This window comes from Sinohyriopsis cumingii, chromosome 1 (genome assembly GCF_028554795.1).
Source record: "Sinohyriopsis cumingii isolate HCF-2022 chromosome 1, ASM2855479v2, whole genome shotgun sequence".
Classification (NCBI taxonomy): Eukaryota; Metazoa; Mollusca; class Bivalvia; order Unionida; family Unionidae; genus Sinohyriopsis; species Sinohyriopsis cumingii.
This window is the reverse complement of record NC_142961.1, coordinates 80,357,719-80,378,666: the sequence shown is the minus strand read 5'-3', so window position 1 is coordinate 80,378,666 and position 20,948 is coordinate 80,357,719. Positions and strand designations below refer to the sequence as shown.

Genomic DNA, 20,948 nt, shown 5'->3' with positions numbered 1-20,948 from the left:
GGAAGTGTCTTTGTTTATATTAAGCATTATTTTTCCAACTTACTGGTTAGGTTCAGTCTAAAATTGGGTCTCCAAGGAATAGACAGTAGGTATTCATACATTTTTTTTATAACTCACCTGGTCATAATGGTTAAAAATTACTGGTATCATTTGACCCTATTCACAGTCAGCAGCAGCATGATTTACACCTTTTCCGCTTACGAAACTTGGGTATTTGCTCAAATAGTGACAAGAAATACCAGGGTAAAATTAACAAGGAGACACAACACTTAAACAAAAAAATTTAATATACTGCAATCAAGTGTTTATTGTGGATTAGTATCATGAAAGCATTTTTTCAATATACTCTTTTAGTGTATAAAATAACTGAATAAATAAATTAGGATATAAATAAGTTAAATAAACAGTAAGGTGTTGGACCCTAACATAATATCATTTTATGGGACTAATGTAAATGTAAATATCTTAGTATTTTCTCAACATGTTTATCTTGTAATGCAAACAACATTTATTGCCACTCTCAACAAAAGATCAGAATGTTTCCTACACACTGGTGAATATTCAGCAGTAGTACTGCAAATGGTTCCATAAATACTTAAGAACCTTAAATCTCAAAATTCCTCATTTAAAACAAACACATTTAAAAGAAATTCCACCCAATACATGTCCAAATAAAAGTAAAACCATATTGCAAACCTATATGAACTATATATCCAGCCTAAAAATTTTCAATAAAATCCTGTGTGTGTGATGGGAAGGGAGTAGAAGCAATGAAAATATGAATTTTTATAATGGACCTTTTTGAAAAATATTCTGAGAAATGTTCCCCAGAATAAAATAAGTTAAACCTTACTCTATGTTTACACCAAGAAAATATCTAGCTGACAAAATTTAAATTAAGTGCTCCATCAAGTGAGGAATGAAAAGCAATGATTAAGTTGATTTCCAAACTACCCTTTTAATACTTTTTGTTTTAAATGTTAAAAAAAATGCCATGGGAATTTTTTTAACCTTATGCATCTACACGATCATTTTTCTGATCAGCAAATACGGAATAAATTCTTTCAAACAGTGTGATGGCAGAAGTGCTCCTTTTGACAGTTTCTCATGATGTCACCATCCCCCCTCACTCCAAACAAGGTCTAAGGGAAAATATTAAGAATTATTATGCACTTATCACACACCTATCACTTATCTAGGCTATAAAAATTTCAATAAAATCCTTGAACAGGTTTGAGATTAGAAGCAAAGACAAACTAACTTCCCTCAAAAGTCCCCATTTTGACAATTCTGTTCAACAAATTCCCCCCAAAATTGGTCAGAGGTAAAAAGTAAAGTCTTATCTATAGCCTAAAATGTTTAACTGAAATCCTCCCACCAGTGTGGAAGGAGAGGCAATTACATGTTTTGTCAGGGATGAACAAACAGATGGACAGCCATACCGACCAACATGATGAGACAATGACAATATTTCTGCCCTTCACTGAGTGTGCATAGATTAAAATGTAATTACAAGAAAGATGAAGAATGTTCTATACAGTATTATCTACTATTATCAATAGATTATATCACTGTGCACTCTGCACCAAGCTGTGAAGCATTGATCCAGACGTACCATACCTTAATTCTCCAAAAGGCCATTATCTACTCCAATCACTCAAAATCCTAAGCAGAACAAACAGCAATGACTCAGATCAGGTGCACCCTAATGGGTGCCAGACGGATGTTGACCTACCCTTTATACAACTGTGCATGTTAAAACATTCATGTAATACTAGTACTTTTTTTAATAAATTAACTATCCATAGACTGTACAGTGACACAAAGTAAATCTAATGGAATCTCCTGTAAAGGTTTCAATTAAAATATTATAATCATCACAATATATCTGATATGGAGATACCATTACATTAAAAACATTTAAGCCCTGGCTTCACAAAATACTTGATAAGTCTTATGTTGCGACTGTTTCTAGAGCTGTGTGCCAGTACAAAACACTTCTAAAATTACTTCGTCATACAACCTTGACTTAGCAAAGACAACTTCATTGGCACGCATTCTACTAAATCCATTTTCACACTATAATGCAACTTTCTTTTGATTCATTATTTTCTGTCTTTTCAATTAGGTGACAGTGAGTTTGCTCATTATTTGACATAATTTATTTAATTTAAAAAGCAAATTTTTTTCAACGAATTGTTTCTCCAAAATTACTTTCCTGATTACATTAATGTTCGAGGATATAAGGATACTAGCTCCTGAATCCTGCTCTACTAAAAAAAAAGGCAAAAATTAAAGAACAATAACTCTTGCCGATTACTTCCCTTGTTACACCTTGGTGTTGCTAGTTTTCAAGCTGAGCAAAATATCAACAAGGATGCTTGCATGGCAAGGTGGCTGGGAGGGTTTTTAAGTAATGTATAAGTGTTCTTTGAGAAACAATTTATTGAAAACAATTTGCTCCATCCTTTGAATATGTTCCTGATCACATTAAGTTAGGAGAACATGTTATAGTAAGAGGGAATGCTGTGCATCCTACCTATACCTTGGGTATCCTTATAGGGAATAAAAGGTGGGATTCTGTCTATGAAAGATAATCCATTCTCCAAACTAGAAAGCAGCAGAGCCTATAGTCATGTGATCTGTGACCACTATATCCAGTTAAGATGATGATTATGTTATTCTTCTTACAAAATTTTACTAACAAAACCTGCAAAGCTAAGATGCTGTGCTGACTGGGTCTGATGGTTTCTGCGCTGCTGCCACTTCAGGAGCCACCTCATTCAAAGTTTGGGTCTGCAAAGCTAAATCCCTATGATAAAAATTGGATCAAAATGTTACATTTGAACATGAGGTTCACAGATTGCTCTAACTTCATGAGCATTACCCTCACAAGTTGACTATCTTTTGAGACTTCATAGCATGTAACTCACTTCAGCCACAAACAAAGACTTGAAAGGGTTAAACTTGCTTCTCAGCCATCATCAGGGGGAAAGAGTCATTTGCGTGTACCACAACATGCCTCTCTGTTCCAAGTAGTGCTTGAGGGGTCAGCGAGGGTTGTGTATGACTGCTGCTCACAATGTGTCTATCAAAGAGAGTTAGCATATGATGACTCAGATTGCCCACTGGCAGCAACCTGTGTTTGGCCACAAAGCCTGGTTACCTTATGAGGACCACCAAACCATCTAACTCGTTAAGTTCAACTGACAGGACACAGAACTTGCACATTTTGCATGCCAAAGTTATGGCTATGACAAAACACATTTTATATTTCAGCAAGGTTCGGGCTAAAGGATCAAAATCTATCTGGATTAAGTCATGTTAAAACCCAGGACAGATACCATTTTGGAAATAGGGTGAGGGACTTTGTTCATTCAAAATCAAAATTAGCCAGAGGTCTGATAGATATTTATTATGACAATTATCATCTCCTCTACCATGATGCCTGCATGTGTCAGATACCATGGAGTGGTAGCTTTTGATGGTAATTGGGTATAAACGCTTTTCCTTGTAAAACCTGAAATAAAAGTTGTCCGATTGATGGACTGAGGCATTCAAAAGGACTATGTAAATAACTCAGCAAAAGTCCCTGAAAACACATTTTTCCTCACAACCCTTTAGAATGGAGGGCCTTCCTCCCCATATGAGATCCTTTCCACAAGAGGAGGTTTAAATTATTTCTTCTACAAGGCTGTCCCAACAAGAGGCAGGCATGATGGAGAAGACAGGCTGTCCAAGGTTGTTGGAGAAGAATCTGCTTGGCTGGAATATTCCTGGGCCAACCTGACTCTAGACTGAGAATATCATTTACTCAAGACATGTTCTATCTGAGAAGGGCTATCAGAAACATCTTATATGTCTGATCCCTCAATTTTGGGTAGATCAATTTATGTTCCCAACATGCACAAATTCCATGAAAGACAACTGATGGAGGGACCATTCTGTATGTTGATTTTCTGGAGAGAGTGTTGGCCAATACATTAAGAGTCTGTCGGGAATGTGCATGATTTGTACATTGATATGGAGTGGTGACACCAACAAAGAAACTGCCAAACGAGAATGCACAGGTTGGGTGATTTCGTGCCCCTGTTTGAGGAGGTAGTTCACCCCTACAGATTTGTCCAACATAACCATGACTTTTTTTCAGAGCATGGTCCTTCCAGAATTAAAAAGGCATTGATGATAGTCTTCTTTTCAGGAAGGTTGATGTTGAGATGCAGTTCCTTTGTTCCCCACAGACAGCTGACTGCACTGAAGCACAGCAACATGTGGGCTCCCCAACCATACATGCTGGCATCTCTATATACTGTCACTTCCAACTATATCTTCTCTGGAAGAATTCCTGTTATGTTTGTGCCACTGACACTGGAATTATCATACACTGAAGAAGAAAGAGGATGGGGTTGAATAAATAAAATCCATAGACCCTCAGAAATGACCTGAATTACCTATTATTTTTTTGAGAAAATATGATTTAATAACATTAGAATTAAGGAGTCAGGTGCCCTTCAATAGGCTGTCTGTGGGTGGTGAAGGTAGCATCAAGAGTTAGAGGAACAGTTCTTGAGCTGCCTGCTTCCAAACTTCTTCAATTTTGCCCCTAAAGTGTATGGTGAGTCAGTACTATCAGTAATGCATGGGCATGATTAAAACTTAAGCAATGTGGAAAGCCAATATACATCATGCTGTATCAGGCTGATATTTTTGTAGGTAGTCAGCACATTCACCATGGAATGGTGAGCTACCCTGTCAATGACCCAAGCAATTCAGAAAAATTGTCACCCAGGCATGCCTTTGCCCCATTTTTTGGCGAGCTGGAAAATTGCCAAGTCTAACGTCAATATCAAGAACATTCTGAACCAGCTTCAATGTGTCTTGAAACACATTCTTATCCACTTCATAAATAAGCAGGGCAGACTTGTGGACTGCCAGTCAGTTTTTATCTAGAGCTGGTTCAGTATGGAAAGTATCATAGTCTGTTTTGTACCAACACAATGAAACCGTGAAACAGTAGCTGGTACACGGCTTTCAGAAAAGAAATCCATATTATTCCCCGAATCACAGGTTCGTCCAGAGAGATGATCTGATTGTAATGATCAGATCATTAACAACTCTGATTTTTAGAGACTGCGGAAACAGCTAGAGAATGGAGTATCTTTCTCACTATCGATATCTACAGAAGCCCTGATGTCAAAGTCATGCATGTGGTGGGGAGTGGAGGGCATTCTGAAACCAACAACATCAGATATACCTCTTCAATGGCACCCTTAAAACTGAACTCAGTCCAGGTCTTCACACTCTCTGTGTGTAGTATCCAGCTGTCCATATTTCCTTGAACAAGATGATGCACACACTGCAGGGTGAGGATGAATTATATTTCTATACATGCCAAACACAGCTCATGTGTGTCTTCCTTGACCTTGAACTTCTTGTATTTAATGCACTTTGTCAATATTTTTCACTGAAAAAAAACAAAATAATACAAAATATGGAACAAATTAACAACACTGCATATTAATAATACTAATAAAACAACACCCTTTACTGAATGAATGATTGGTTTGGTTTTTGAAGATTTAATACCATTTTTCAGCACAGGATAGGCTATACATGGCAGCCAGTATATCTAGTAGAAGAACCTGGGAAGAAACACTGGCTTATGGGAAGCTACTGGCAAGCTTTCTCACAAACCCACACTGGCCAAACCTGAGATTTGAATCCATGTGGACAGAGGTGAGATGTCAATGATTTGAAAAGGCAAGTGCCTTAGACCACTCTGCCATCTGGGGCCCCTGAGTAAATGACTCACAATATGCATCAGTATTAGGATGTTGTACCAAAGAGACACTTACTGAGAAATGTTATATAAAAATAGGTTTATAAAAATTCAAAAATATAATACATAATACATGTAGAGGAATTATTAATACACACTATAAATCAATTCCTTGATGGATGGTAAAATTTCATGTTAATATTTGCATAGGTTTATGGAAGAGGTCTTATATGTTGTTGACTGTACAACAGTGAAACTTCATACCTAGTGATGCCTTGTGGTGGCAAGAGGATGTAATTATCAAGGGTCACTGCTTTTGGTCTATATGATATAGTCAGAAAAGATTAATTTTTATCGTTTTTGTGGGGAAAGGTAGCGGGCTTGTATTCCCTAATGTTAATGTGATCAGGGAATGCATTCAAAAGTAAAAAAGTCTTGCACTAGCATTGTACACATTTGCATTACTGTACAAGAGACCATCAGACACAGCCTTGTATAAAATCAGACACAACAACGTATTATCAAACAATGTGATTATTTGGCACCAATCTATCAAACACTGCTAATATGCTGTGTCCTCTCCACCATGGTGGTACATTTGTCCACATGCGAGTGGATGCTATCTGCTAACAGGGGTGTTGATTGATGACTGTGAAGAGATTTTGCAGATATCCATGGGGATCCATTCTGCTCTCTGAAAGCAAGGCAGAGCAGAAATTATGAGACGATATCACTACAACCAAAGGAAACTAGAAATGCAATAAAGTTGCGCATACAAACTAGAAATGTTATAAAGTTGCTCATACAAACTAGAAATGTTATGAAGTTGCACTAAGTATTTAAATTATGCTTAATTTATTATTACTTGAACATTGGTATGTGTTCTAAGTATTTAAGATGGGTTTGGAATGAAAAAAAGAACATTTTTGGAAGTAGATATATTAAATTAATAGATGGCATTTGTTCAAAGGAATAAAGGAATGTAATAGCAACATCAACAACCCTATAATAATAGTTAAAGGTAATCAAACAAAAGCACGCCCTGAGCAAACAAGAGGACTCCAGAATACTACAATGTATGCCCATCTTCTGATGACTTTGACCTCTAACCTAGGGGCTTGACAACTGTATGCAAAGCTGTAAATATGAAAAACAAAAGCAACAACAACAATGATACTACTACTAATAACAACAAAAACAACAACAACAACAACAACAGCAATGATGATGATGTTGGTTTCAAAATTAATACAAAAACTAATCTTCCTTGCAGCCTACTATTCTTTACATAATTGATATTAATTATGTACAAACAAGTATATCAAAATGCAGCTGGGAAATAAGTATCACTGATTACAAAGCTCACTTTTTCCAGTCTCCAGTAGCCATTATAAACATTATCCTGCTCAAAATAAATTGAGACAAAAGTGATTTGGTCAATTTTCTAACAAGAAATATCTTGCCATCTTTTATTTTTACATTAGAACTTTAAATTATGTTAAAATTTAAAATGTGAAACTTTAATTGGCACCTTATAGCCAGTATAGTGCTGAGAAAACCACCTAACGACCTACCCACCCACCCACCTTCCAACCTGTCTTCAATAAGACATAATGGACAAAAATGAAAAAATGACATTCTTTCTATCATATCAAAGCAGAGCTACTGAGTTGATAAAAAAAAGAAGAAAACTACCAGAAGAATGTTAGCTTTTGTATTATTTTGTTTTATCACTGTTCTGAACGTATGCTTGACAAGTCAGGGGCCATCCATTTAGTACATACGCAAAAATCTCGTAAAGCTGGAACTCTCCCTGTACACATGCATACTTTTTTACACCCCCCTGCATATGTATGTTTGATGCACCCCCCAATTCTATAGAATGGCCTATATTTAATCCATGCAGAAACGATCCAGGATTAATAATATTAAATTAACTTGAATAATAAAACAGATAGTCCACCAACGTTGAATGTCTGGGTGCATCAAAGAAATAAGCTGCATAATTTTAAAAAGTTTGTCTAGTGTCTGCTAAAATTCAAATGCCTACTGAACCCAATCGAACAGGTTACGTATCAGACAAATTATTATTAAGGTTTCACCCCACCCCCCCATGTTTCCTAGCGTATGTACATTATCAGTAGACCCCCCCCCCATATGCAAGCATATGTATTTGGGTTAAACCTCCACCCATGCGTACACACTAAATGGACAGCCCCTTATTAAAATTGTTAATTCCTAGAATCCAGATTTTACGGGTTGAATGTCACAGGTTTTGAGTAACCTTGAAGTGCCAACCAGCAGTACAAAGATAGTTTATGTCATTCAATAGAGATATTTATTCCTACTTTTTGAACTGCAATAGTCAAACAGGGCCTTTTGAGTAGGCTAGAATATATATATGACTAACATGAACAAATCAATGTAATCATAAACACAAATACTTGATCCATGTTACTAAAGTGTAAAACATTGGTCACAGTAACCTTCTTTGGTTTCAAGTGTGCTGTAATAACATATACATCCAAATATCAAGTTTTATGATTGGAACAGTGCCCAATAAATTAAAAAATTTAACAAGTCACTGAAGCATGAAATATATGTCACAAACACCTTACTTGGCAAAATGGACATAGAACTTTACAAAATACATCCAGTCACCATGGTTCACGATACCTAAAGCTCCTGGTCAAGAGCTAAATGCAAACGTTAAACAAAAACACAGATCACAATGACCTTCATTTGTTGTAATGGTGTTGTAGTAACAAAGATGCATATCATCATCAGTTTCACGATGCTAGCATGAACAGTTCCTAAGAAGTAAACATCACACAAAATTAAGCCAATCATTGAAACATAAAATATGGGTTACAATGACCTACTACTGAAATGAGGATGTAGTGCTCATCAAGATGAATCCCCAAGTTTCATTATTCTAAATAGGACCATATGCACATATCATACCAAAACCCGTGGTGTCATGAGCTAAATACAACAACTCAAGTCAGTAAAATGTGAAATAAATATCACAGTGACCTTTTCTGGTATGGATGTAGTTCTAAGAGAGATGAAACAATCATTTAGCTTATGATTGCAGCATAAAATATGAATCACAATGGCTTTTTATAAGATGTGGGTGTAGTACTCATCAAGATGCATCCTGCTACCAAATTTCATGATTCCACATACAGATGCATACAGCCAACTAGTGTGCTGAATAGGGCATGAACTGTTCTTCAGATTAAACCCAAGTCAATGAAGCATGAAATAAGGTCAGAGTGACCCACTTTTATGATGAGGATGCTGTACTGATCAACATACCATTCCTCACCAATTTTATTATTCTTGGTATCAGAGTATGTATACAGGGTGCTCAAAACCTATTATGAGCTAAATGAAAAATGTAAACTTGGCCAGTAAAATGTGAAATGTAGGTCAGAGTGACATTCTTTTATTTGGTAAGGGTGTGATACTAATGGAGATGCATAGTTATCTAGCTTGATGATCCTAGCATGAACAGAGGTTGTGAAAATAAACTTACAACACAATATGTATATGTGTGTGTGTGTGATTTGGATTTTATAATTTTGCAGTCATATCGCTACGATGTCTGCAGTGTGGCATTTTATAGTGATGTCTAGCACTGGGGCATCATGCCGCAGACATGCAGCATGATGTTCCACCCAGTCAAATTATCCTGACACCAGGCTGACCAGCCTAACACTACTTAAAGCTGAGCACCAAGCACGGCAGTTGTCAGCAGCATTTTTATAAGTCTTTGGTATGATTCAGCCGGGGATTGAACCCACGATTTCCCATATCCGAGGCGGATGATCTAACCACTAAGCATAGTCAGTAATGCAAGAAACAGAACCACAGTGACCTACCTTTTGGTGAGAGGATATAGAAGTGACCAAGATGAAACCCCTCATCAAGTTTCAAGAATCTAGGTATGACAGCATTTATGCTGGGTGCAAAAATCCTAGATGATCATATGGTAAATGCAAAAACTTGAGATACGCAAGTAAAAGGTGAAATTTTAAACACAGTGACCTTTCTTTGTGGTATGGGTGCAGTAATAAGTAACAAAGATACATGCAATCATAAAGTTTGATGAGTCTACCATGAACAGAGCTTTAGTAATAAACTTCTGTCACAAAATTTAGCCAAAGTCTGTCAAGCATGAAATGTAGGTAGAACTTTGATTATCTGGCACCTGATTAACTGTCAGTCTCCATTAACCGTCAGGGCATTGTATGTCAAAATATTAAAAACAGGTACATGTACATATGTAGATATTATGATTTTTTGATAACGTGGACTGTTGTATACTATTTGTAATGTACATATTCTATCATCTGTCATGGTCTCGGTCCCACACCTTGACGGATAATCAAAGTTCTACTGTAAACATTCAAAACTATTTCCTAAAAGATGATCTCAGTGCAATCACCAAAAATGTGCAGCTCATGTACATGTATGTGCAAAGTATGTGAAATTCACTCTAAACTACTGCCTATTACCTAGGAACAAAAAAAAAGAGTGACATGCAGTCATGGTGTAAATATGTACATGATTTTATCTGTGTGGATGCCCATGCTGAGAATACAATCATTTACATCTTTTTTGTTAAGCTGAGCTAAGAAGGGTATTACAGACTAGTGTATACAGAAGCATCCATGTGGTTTCGGCATATCAAACATTGTGCATATAAACATACCGGACTGCAAACTTTCACATACACACAGGTAAACATTTTGAGATATATATATATATATATATACACACACACACACACAAGAACATTTAACATAACCTGTTCTAGATATTATCTGGATTGTACCCACTGCAAATACCCATGATGAAAGACATTGATGATGCTTCTTTAATATCTTTCGGTATAGTTCCAAACAGCTGAACCAAAGAAAGCCAAAATAATATTGTATATTGTTGCTAATAATAATAATTTGGAATTAGTACATTGCTTAATCTTTAGAAACTCTAAGTGCTTTACTACATTAGATCACACATAAAAACATATACGATAACAAGATTACAGAAACACCAGAAATTACAAAACAAAAACAGGCTGACAATTATTAAGGAAATAAATATTATTAAGTCTTTAAGTCTGTGCTTGAAGTCAAAATAGGTGAGTTTTAAGAGCACATTTGAATGAGGTCATAGTGTCCTTGTCTCTAAGATCAATGGGTGATTTGTTCAATGTAGCTGAGCCCTGGTATGCAAACAAATGCTGTCCATATGACTTTATTTTAATAGTGGTAACAATGTGAATATGAGTGTTGGAAGAGGAATGTAAGTTTCTATGTAGGGTGAACACATGGGAGAAGTCAGATAGATATATTGGACTGTCAACAAAATGTAGCATAGTGAACAGATTTCATGTTTGATTTTGGGTCAAATGGGTAACCAGTGGAGGTTACAGAGCTGGGGGAAGGTATGCCGATTTCTACATACTCTAAGGAAAGTCTAAGCAACTGGGTTGCAATCTAATCAGCTGTCTGTAGTAGATACTGAGATGAACCAGACAGAAGTGATTTACAATAGTCCAGTCATTAGTGTTGCAAACATTTTGAGTGTCTGTAGTAGATACATGTACTGAGATGAACCAGACAGAAGTGAATTACAATAGTCCAGTCATTAGTGTTGCAAACATTTTGAGTGTCTGTAGTAGATACTGAGATGAACCAGACAGAAGTGATTTACAATAGTCCAGTCATCAGTGTTGCAAACGTTTTGAGTGTCTGTAGTAGATACTGAGATGACCCAGACAGAAGTGAATTACAATAGTCCAGTCATTAGTGTTGCAAACATTTTGAGTGCCTGTAGTAGATACTGAGATGACCCAGACAGAAGTGAATACAATAGTCCAGTCATTAGTGTTGCAAACATTTTGAGTGTCTGTAGTAGATACTGAGATGAACCAGACAGAAGTGTCTGTAGTAGATACTGAGATGAACCGGACAGAAGTGATTTACAATAGTCCAGTCATTAAAGTACTTAGAAACACATATTAAGTGTTTGAGTGGCATCAGCTGAAAGAAAACTGTGAATGGAGCTGATGCATCTCAACTCCAGATATGCAGCCTTTGGATTTGTTCATGACATGTTGGTGTAATGACAGAGTACTACTGAGAGTGACACCTAGGTTTAGTACTGACTATGTGAATCTAATGTTGGTTTTGCTGATATTTATTGTTTGAGGTAAAGGATGGATGTGAATTAGAATGCATGGTGATGTTTCTGTCAGGAAAATGACATCAATATCCTGACTGTTGATAAAGTTAACTATTTCTGGGTGCCTTTCCAGTGGTCCTATTGACTGAGCATTGGATAATGCAATCTGCAGTAATTGTTCAAACTTCAAGATTGAAGATTTCAGAGGAATTCTAATTAAGTTATCCAAGCTAATGGTTGAGTTTTCAAACTGTTGCGAAAGAAGAGCAAAAGGGAGATAAATGTAATTAAAATCTAATTTCGAGATTAGGAAGAAGACAGTTCTGAGATGGATTCTGACAATTTACTTCCCTTCAAGATTAACAAAGGAACTGGAAGATATTCTAACAAAATAGCATATACCAAGTATGAAAGGTGTGTTTGACAGGTTACTTTTTAAAAAAATGTTACAAGTGAGTTGATAACAAAAGGGATGAAATCAAAATTTACAAAACTGTATAAATTGTTAAAACTGCCTGCTTTGCAATGAACACGTTAAATTGTGTGTGTGTGTGTGTGTGTTTGGGATTTTTAACACAGCTTTAAAAAAAATTCAGTCATATCGCTATGGTGTCTGCAGTGTGGCAGTTTATTGTGATGTCCAGCACTGGCATCATGTTGCAGACATGCAACATGATGTCTCACCCAGTCACATTATCCTGACACAAGGTTGACAACTCCAAACACTAACCTCTTAATGCTGAGCAGCTAGTGAGGCAGCTACTAGTACTATTTGTATAAGTCTTTGGTATGTTTCAGCCAGGGTTCAAACCAGCAGCCTCTCACATCTGAGGTAGATGCTCTAACCACTAAGCCACTGGAGCAGTCCGAAAAAATTATGTTAAGTGTCACCTAACAGCTTATCATATAAGCAATTTTTGGATCCTTACCCAAAGTTATTATGTTTTCTATATGAATACATACAAACAAGCTGGCTGATTCTTAAAACTTTCAGTATCTGATGCACTACGGTTAGTATTTGTGCAAAAAGTTATAAAATTCTATAAAGAGTAACAAATGTACAATAATGAAGCATCATACATACCATAAAAGGAAATTAATTGTGGTCTGAGACTGTACCTATAAATATTGTAATTTTAGTCCCATTTAACTTTCACACTGCTTTTAACAGATGCACTGTAATGGGTTGCAAATCTGAAGGTGCCATCTTTTGAGTGTATACATGTTATAATGATAAAAATTGTGATTTTTGACATGCAGGTAAAATATCCAAATTCTCTTTTTATTTTCTGCAAAATAATTATTTAATGAGTATTTATTGTGTTCTGATCAGCTTTTAACTAATAATATGATTTGCATGATTAGAATTAGAGCATGTCATTTGCAGCTGAGTGAAAATTGAAGGACTTTAAATCTCAAACTGACTGCTCTGGTGGCCTAGTGGTCTGAGCATCTGCTTCGGATGTGGGAGGTTGTGGGTTCAAACCCTGACTGAGTCATACCAAAGACTTATAAAAAATGGTACTAACAACTGCCTCGCTTGGCTCTCAGCATTAAGAGGTTAATGTTAGGACTGGTCAGCCTGGTGTCAGGATATTGTGACTGGATAGGACATCATGCTACATGTCTGCGGCATGATGCCCCAGTGCTAGACATCACTATAAACTGCCACACTGCAGACATCATAGCAAAAAGACTGCAAAATTGTTAAAGCTACATTAAAAACATTTTTGAATGATTTTGTAATGCACATGCCAACAATACCCCACTTAGATTTCACGCCAAAGAATATGAACTATTAATTTATGTTACCTTGAAATAAATCTGTTTTTAAGACAAGAACATTTTACTAATTAATGCTAATTTTAAATAAAAATATTAACTGCCTTAAGGTATATGTAGCTTTCCTACTATATACACATATACATACAAATGTCACAAATATAGCCCCCTCAGCAAAAGTCACCCATCTTAGAAGGCCACTTTCCCAGTGCAGATGGGGTAGCCGTATATAAGGAGGACCACTGTACTGGCATGCCCAATTTTTTTCTTCTTGTAAATGATCTTCCAGAGTGACATAATTGAGACCCATCTTTGACTATATCTGAGATGATTTTATTGCAGCCTGATACATCCCAGTCTCTGCAGGGGCACAGTGATCAGTCCTATGGCTGTTGCTTCCTTTGACTGTATTTGCTCTACCTATTTTTTGAACACTGCTTGTTTTAGGTCTTTAAACTTTATGATGTGAGGCTTTCTTACCTTTACCCAGTTTGAGACTTGGATGAGATGTGAATTACACTAGTGCAATGTTCAATTATTCGGGGATGAGGACAGGTGGTAACATTAGAGTTCTCCTTAATGACTTCTGCATAAGTATGTTTGTCCTTCTGTTTAATAACCTTAGATTTGAGATTGTTTATCAGATCATTTAGTGATGTAATTTGTGTAGAGTCATAGTGCAAAGGTGTCAACCCCTTGAGATGAAAACCTGTGATGTATCATACACTACTCCCTCAATAACTCGTGCCCTGATAACTCGCGAACCTGCTTATAATGCGGGGTCTGGCATTGATCCCATTTTTTAAGCCAGAAAACACCTCAAAAATTGTTCCCTATTTGTTGAACTTGAAGAAAATCGCGATTGAAATTGGTAATGAAAACTCGGATGCATCGTCGAAAATGGCAGATAGGACATGAAAATTTTAATCCACACTATGAAGTATCAAATTTAAAAATAGATCATACAATTTTTTACATTTTCTTTCCAAATGACATTCCTAGTGCACCGCAATTAACTATATGTAAGGAAATTTCGATCAATGAAAATGTCACTCACACTGAGTGGAGGCAGTACTTTAATAAATAAATAAATACAAATTAAATAATATTTTTATCAACTGAAATTTGTGTTCTAATTCTATCTTTAAGTTCCTTTTAAGTGTAATCATCACAAATGTGTTATCTTGTAATTAAATGTAAAATGCATCAATCTACCGTAACAGCTATGTCCATGAGCATTTTTCTGAGAACCGAATCAAGTGGTGACTGTGTTTTGATAACTGACTTCCGGAAGTATTTGTTGCATTGTTGCACTGAATTAAAAGCTAGCCTCCATTGTATTATCAAGTTAATTATGTCTTTTGAATCAAATAAAGGAGGTGGAATAAAAGAAAGTTAAAAAGAACAAAAATCCTACAAACTTAAAATCTAGCAGCCCTGGTCGTATGTCGGGTGAACTCACTTCATTTGATCAATTGAACATTTATAAATGTTATTGTGTATGTAACATAATCTACCTTAAATTAATCGACTCTTTCATAACTGTAATCAAAGATAACAAGGCAGCCAAGCAAAATGAATACTTCGTAAAATGAAGAGTTTGATTTCAGATATGGCTTGTTGTGGGCAAGTGAGTTTCAGAGAATTCTTGAACTGGCACTTAGAGATACCCTCACGGATGATAAGAAGTTTCATTATAAATTCCATTTAATTAATTCATGACATCAATATTGTACTAGTTGAGCAATACAAAAATTAAGTTTCAAGATGACTATCTCATGAAATAAATGTCGTGTATTTTGGAAAAAAAGGAATCTTGTTTGGTGGTATATCAACAGTTAATCTAGTTTCCTGCTAGGCTCCTGATTTGTCAGGATAATATTAAACATCAGTATGGGAACCAGATTTGTCAAGAAAACAAAATGCAGTGATGTAAAACACAGATTTTTTATGCGTACACATGATGGTTGTTGAGACCAGTTGGAATGATCTTTCATATGTTCGACATTTTGAAAATAAATGTTATTTAAATAGAATAATGAACAACTTCATTAGAAAAAGCTCATTATTAAAAATTATTATCGATGTGATTGTAAAATGAGGATTCAGTCAATAAACAGCCCAGTTACATAATGTTGACCCCCCCCGTTTTCTGGATGTCAAAGCGATTTTTTAAATTTTTGGAGGTCCCTCAGTAACTCGTGCCTTGCTTATAGTGCAGTCTATAGTCTATGTTTGTGGACCCGGTTGTGCGCAAGTTATCGAGGGAGAGGTGAATAGGAAGATCTTCCGATTACAAATATGTTATGAATTTATATTTTTCCCCCATAAACCACCAAGATAATTCGCCAGGAGCCCTCCAAAAATTGAAATCTAGTTTATAAAAATTGACAAAGCAGCATTTCAGAAGTTTATACCTCGTAAGCTGTTGATCGTTTCTATTAAAATTGCGTATCTGGTATTTGAAAAGTTATGAATTAGCTATATGCTGTGCCAATTTTGGTCACAAACTTGACATTAACTGGCAGCATTACATATTTTCAAGCCAGGAGAACGATGTCACTCAGTATCTGTACTACATCCATCATTATAGCAATGCATCGTCCTGTTTGCATTACGTATCTGACCAACTAAACTCAAAACTATAACAGCATGATAAAATGCTGGTGCTAAAATCAGTAGAGTATTTATTTTTAATTAGTATATTGTTAACAATTAAATAAATCGACTTTATCCCCACACAGAAAAGTCAGACGAATTACGGTTACACCAACATGATTGCCACACTATGTAAAGTATGAAAATTGGTGCAAACTTTATGCATTTGATAGTAATAAGTATAAATAATAAAAAAATAATGTATACAATAAGAAAACTTACTACAAAGGTAATTAGTCAATATTAGAAATTTGAGTGAGAGTCAAATTTCAGAGTGATAAACGACAAGATATTCTCACACTGGAGTAGAACCATGAATGAAACTTGTTTCATTATTAAAGGAAAAGCACGGTTTTGAGTATGATTTGATTGGTTGTCAGCATTTGATACAAAGTTTCGACTATTAGTGTTTACGAAAAACTTAACTGAATTTCTGGAAAATGAATTTCTGGAAAATGTCAAATCCAGTAAATAAATTACATTAAAAAAGCATGTAATGGAACATAAAAAATTTAAAACAAACAAACAAACAATTAAATTAAATCAAATATAAATTAAATCAAATATACATAACAATGCACTTACCAACTAATTTGTAATACAAAATCATTGAAATTTGTTTAAAATATATATCACACCATAGTTCTTGTGCTAGTCCTGACAATGAAAATTTAACAAGATTTTATGACCACAAAATGAAGACAGTCTTCCAGTGTGTGGTCAGAGTAAATTTTGTCCTAGTTCATGTCAGCTTCTTCAAAATATTACCAACCTAGCATCTTTAGAAGGAAGTCAGAGATGGTGGGCAAATTAGGAAAAATTTCTGCATCATCAGCAGTCAAGTTAATATCAAAGAAAGCACCTTCAAGTTTATCACACAGATCGTATTTCAAATGTCCATGGAAGAAAATCCTGAAAAAGTCATGATTACTTGAAGAACCTGTTCGCAGTCCTAGCAGATTGGATTGTTTTGGACATGTCAGGATCCATATACAGTAGAACTTGTCTTGAAATACCATTTGCATCAGGAGAAGAAATGATTTACATTGATGAAACAAACTCTAAACACAACATATGGTACCACACAAACAGAGCTTACCATTAAAAAATACATGCAACAAACTACTTTATTGATAATGGAAAAATTACCCATCTGCATTAAAGAAACAATGTCCCAGTTGTTTTGCTTTCTTTTAGTTCCTGATATGGATAAATACTGTGTTAGTTCTGAATATGACCATGAGAAAAGCACGGCAAAATAAAAACCAGCATTGTTATTATTACCGCTATTCTACAACTACTTACAGATCATTCTCCTTCATTTCCTAGAGGATGTGAAAAGAAAGTTTTTAATATAAAAAAGACGTATTCTCAAAAACCAAAAGAAGTCTGCATATGTAAATAGTAGTTCAGATACAAGCGGTAGCCCATATACAGTGAGAGGTAGGTGACAGCTAGACCCTTATTAATACACATATATGTTATTAATTCAAACACTTTTGTTCCACCCAGAGAAACCAAATTAATGAATTTCTCCATGTATTAATAGAGGAGATCTGTTGGCAGCTAATTAAGGGACAACACCAATCTGTCAGAAGGGGATATTTTTGTTCTTTTCTGGGTAATTTGAAGTGATTCCTCATTTGGCTGAGGTAAAACTTTATCATTCATGCAGTCATCAGGTTTAGGACTTTTTGAAGCAATGATCATATTATGCACTTAAAGAATACTGTATGGTATTTTTGGAGTTTTTTTAAATAAAAAAATTCAACATCCTAAAGGAGATTAATTAAGTAAAGCGCCTGAAATTTCTGTCAGAATCTGGGTGCATATACTGGGGAAGACAGTCTCATGTAATGAATGAGATAATCTTCATAAGGGAGAAAGTAACAAACAGCTCTTGACGCCATATAAGACATTATTGGAACCACAAATATGTCTTTGATGCAGGACACTTAAGGGACTAAACAAACCTGTCTTTATTATAAAAAAAGACATGTAAGGGATCACACAAGCCTGTCTTTAATGTGAGACACTTAAGAGAAAACTCAAAATTGGTTTTTGATAGAGGACACTTAAGAGTCAATCCAAACCTGTCTTTAAAGGAAAACACTTATGGGGCCATCCAAACCTGCTTCTAAATAAGGACACTCAAGGGACCACCCAAACTGGTTTTAAAAAGTAGAACATTTAAGGGACCACAAAAACCAGCATTTAAAGGGACCAACCAAATATTTCCTTAAAGTAGGGCACTTAAGGGACCACAAAAACATGTCTTTAAAGTTGGAAACTTTTGGGACCACATGTGCCTGTCTTTAAATGAAAACACTTATGGGACCACACAAACCTGTCACTTACTGGATCACACAAATCTTCTGATTATATCAATGATGAAAAAAAGGTTTCTAATGCAGTTAAAAGAAAATGTGACAGTGTCAGTATTACATAGGTTAAACATGTATGAAATAGGTCAGGGAAAGTATTGTACAAGTGAACATATAAATGTACATTTGCATGGTGAAAGACATAAATAATGTAAGCACTCTTTATAGCTCAGCTGCCAACAGAATGGACCCAGACCTGCTGGCAGGCAATGCACTAGCATTTCAGAGCATGGTTTATTCCCTTACAATCATTGTTGAGCTGGTGCATGTGATGGCGGAATTTGTAGTGGGTGTGCATTATACACAAGCAAATGTGGTTCTCAACAGACCTTTGATGATCTCCATTAAGGTGTGATATAAAGGTTATTTTATTTAAGTGTAGGTAAATTAACAAAACAGTAAAATAGGTTTGGCTGCACATCAATATAAAGAGTATGAAGTGATTTATCTAAGTTTTAGCTTCATTCATTTATTCATTCAACTCATTTACCCGTCTTACATTTCTTCATACATGATCTCTTCACCCAAATTATTATTTTTTATACGTTACTTAAAAATATATTTCTTTCTTCACATACAGAAAATTACATTAAATTTTGTAAGAAATAATTCTGAGTAACCTAATTTATGTACTTTCTGTGTTGTTCCAAAAATTGTACATTTTGTTTTACCTTCATTAATTACCATCTTATTTTGTTATGCCCAACTTTGAAGTCAAATAAGGTCTAAGTCTAATCTTGCCTGAGTTACTTTAGCATCTGCAAACAAAACTGCACCTATGAATTCATTACTTAATGGAAGAAGGGGCGCTGAGTGGCCGAGTGGTCTAAAGCGCTCTCCGTTACAGATCACTGCCATCTCACCTCTGTCTGCGTGGGTTCGAGTCCAGGATTCGGCCAATTTGGGTATGTGAGAAAGCTTGCCAGTAGCTTCTCGTGGGTCGGTGGTTCTTCCCGGGGGTTTCCCGGGTTCTTCCTCCACCATTAATACTGGCCGCCATACATAGCCTATCGTGTGCTGAAAAATGGCGTTAAACCCCACAACAACAACAACAACTTAATGGAAGATCTATTACATCAAATAGAAAGAAGAGAGGGCCTAAAACAGAGATGATCACAAATAATACCTCATTCATCTTGCAAATATCTATGTCTTTAGTCAGTCTCTGAGGTCATTGTGTGTGTATGTGTGTTGTGTGACTTAGATCTTTAAAATAGCTTCAACACTTTTAGACATATTGCTACTATGTCAGCAGTATAGTGATGTTTATAGTGATGTCTGCACCATGATGCCCCAGTGCTAGACATCACTATAAACTGCCACACTGCAGACATTGTAGTGATGTGTCTACAAAATTGTTAAATCTACATTAAAATCAAAATCACACACACACACACACATACACAGCTCCATAAACAGGCAAAAGCTGAAAAGGTATGTTCCTTGATCTGTCATTGCATGGTGCAACTGCATATTGGAACCTATGCTGTCTGCAGCCATTTATTATACACAAGAAAGAACAGAAGAAGAGCTAGTGACTAAAATCAGCATTATTTTATATACTTGGTTGCAAGCCAGGTCCAAATGCAAACTGCATAGACCCAAATCTGTCATTACATAAAGTACCAGAAGATCTGGGTCTATGTACTGGCTAGGTATCTTCATTTTAACAAAGAACACAGACCCTGATCTGCTGGTGCTTTAAGTAATGGCAGATCAGGGTCTATGTCACTTGAAGTTGGAGATGGCTTATAAGTGAGTATAGATTCTATTCAAACCATGTTGAGCAATGATCTCTTCATGAATCCATCATCAATATTTGTTCAATGCATGCATCTTTTTCCATCTAATAAGACATTCCAAACATTGAATTATTCATTCATAAGTACCCAAGACTACCTCAAGAAATGGCAGATAATTGAGTTGGAAAGAAGCAAATGGTATTTGAAGTTGCTGGAGATTTTTTTCTGCATGGTCAAAAGGCATTTCTGAAATGTGCCCAGGGGAGGTAACTGGGATATAGAGATACTCACCACTATACATATGATCCCATGTTCTAAAATGCAAACAAAGTAAGCAATACTCCTGGCATATTCTTTACATAGTCATCAATCCTAGTATTGCAAGTGGGGTTGCATGTGACACAA

General features: G+C 35.7%; 1 protein-coding gene across 3 annotated transcripts in view; it reads right to left on the bottom strand.

Moving 5' to 3' along the window:
• Positions 1–269: 269 nt before the first annotated feature.
• The window catches only part of LOC149807210 (patched domain-containing protein 3-like), a 128,079-nt gene continuing 107,400 nt past the window's right edge, over positions 270–20,948 (bottom strand). The window contains exons 19-20 of one of the 3 annotated variants that reach the window (XM_089963590.1): positions 17,723–17,742; positions 270–6,473 (exon numbers count right to left, since the gene is read on the bottom strand). In XM_089963590.1, the coding sequence (XP_089819716.1) occupies positions 6,332–6,473; positions 17,723–17,742 (162 nt within the window). In that variant the 3' untranslated portion in view covers positions 270–6,331. Of the gene's footprint in view, positions 6,474–17,722; positions 17,743–20,834; positions 20,858–20,948 lie in introns of all 3 variants that reach the window. The other 2 variants (XM_089963610.1, XM_089963601.1) reach the window with 2 other exon arrangements.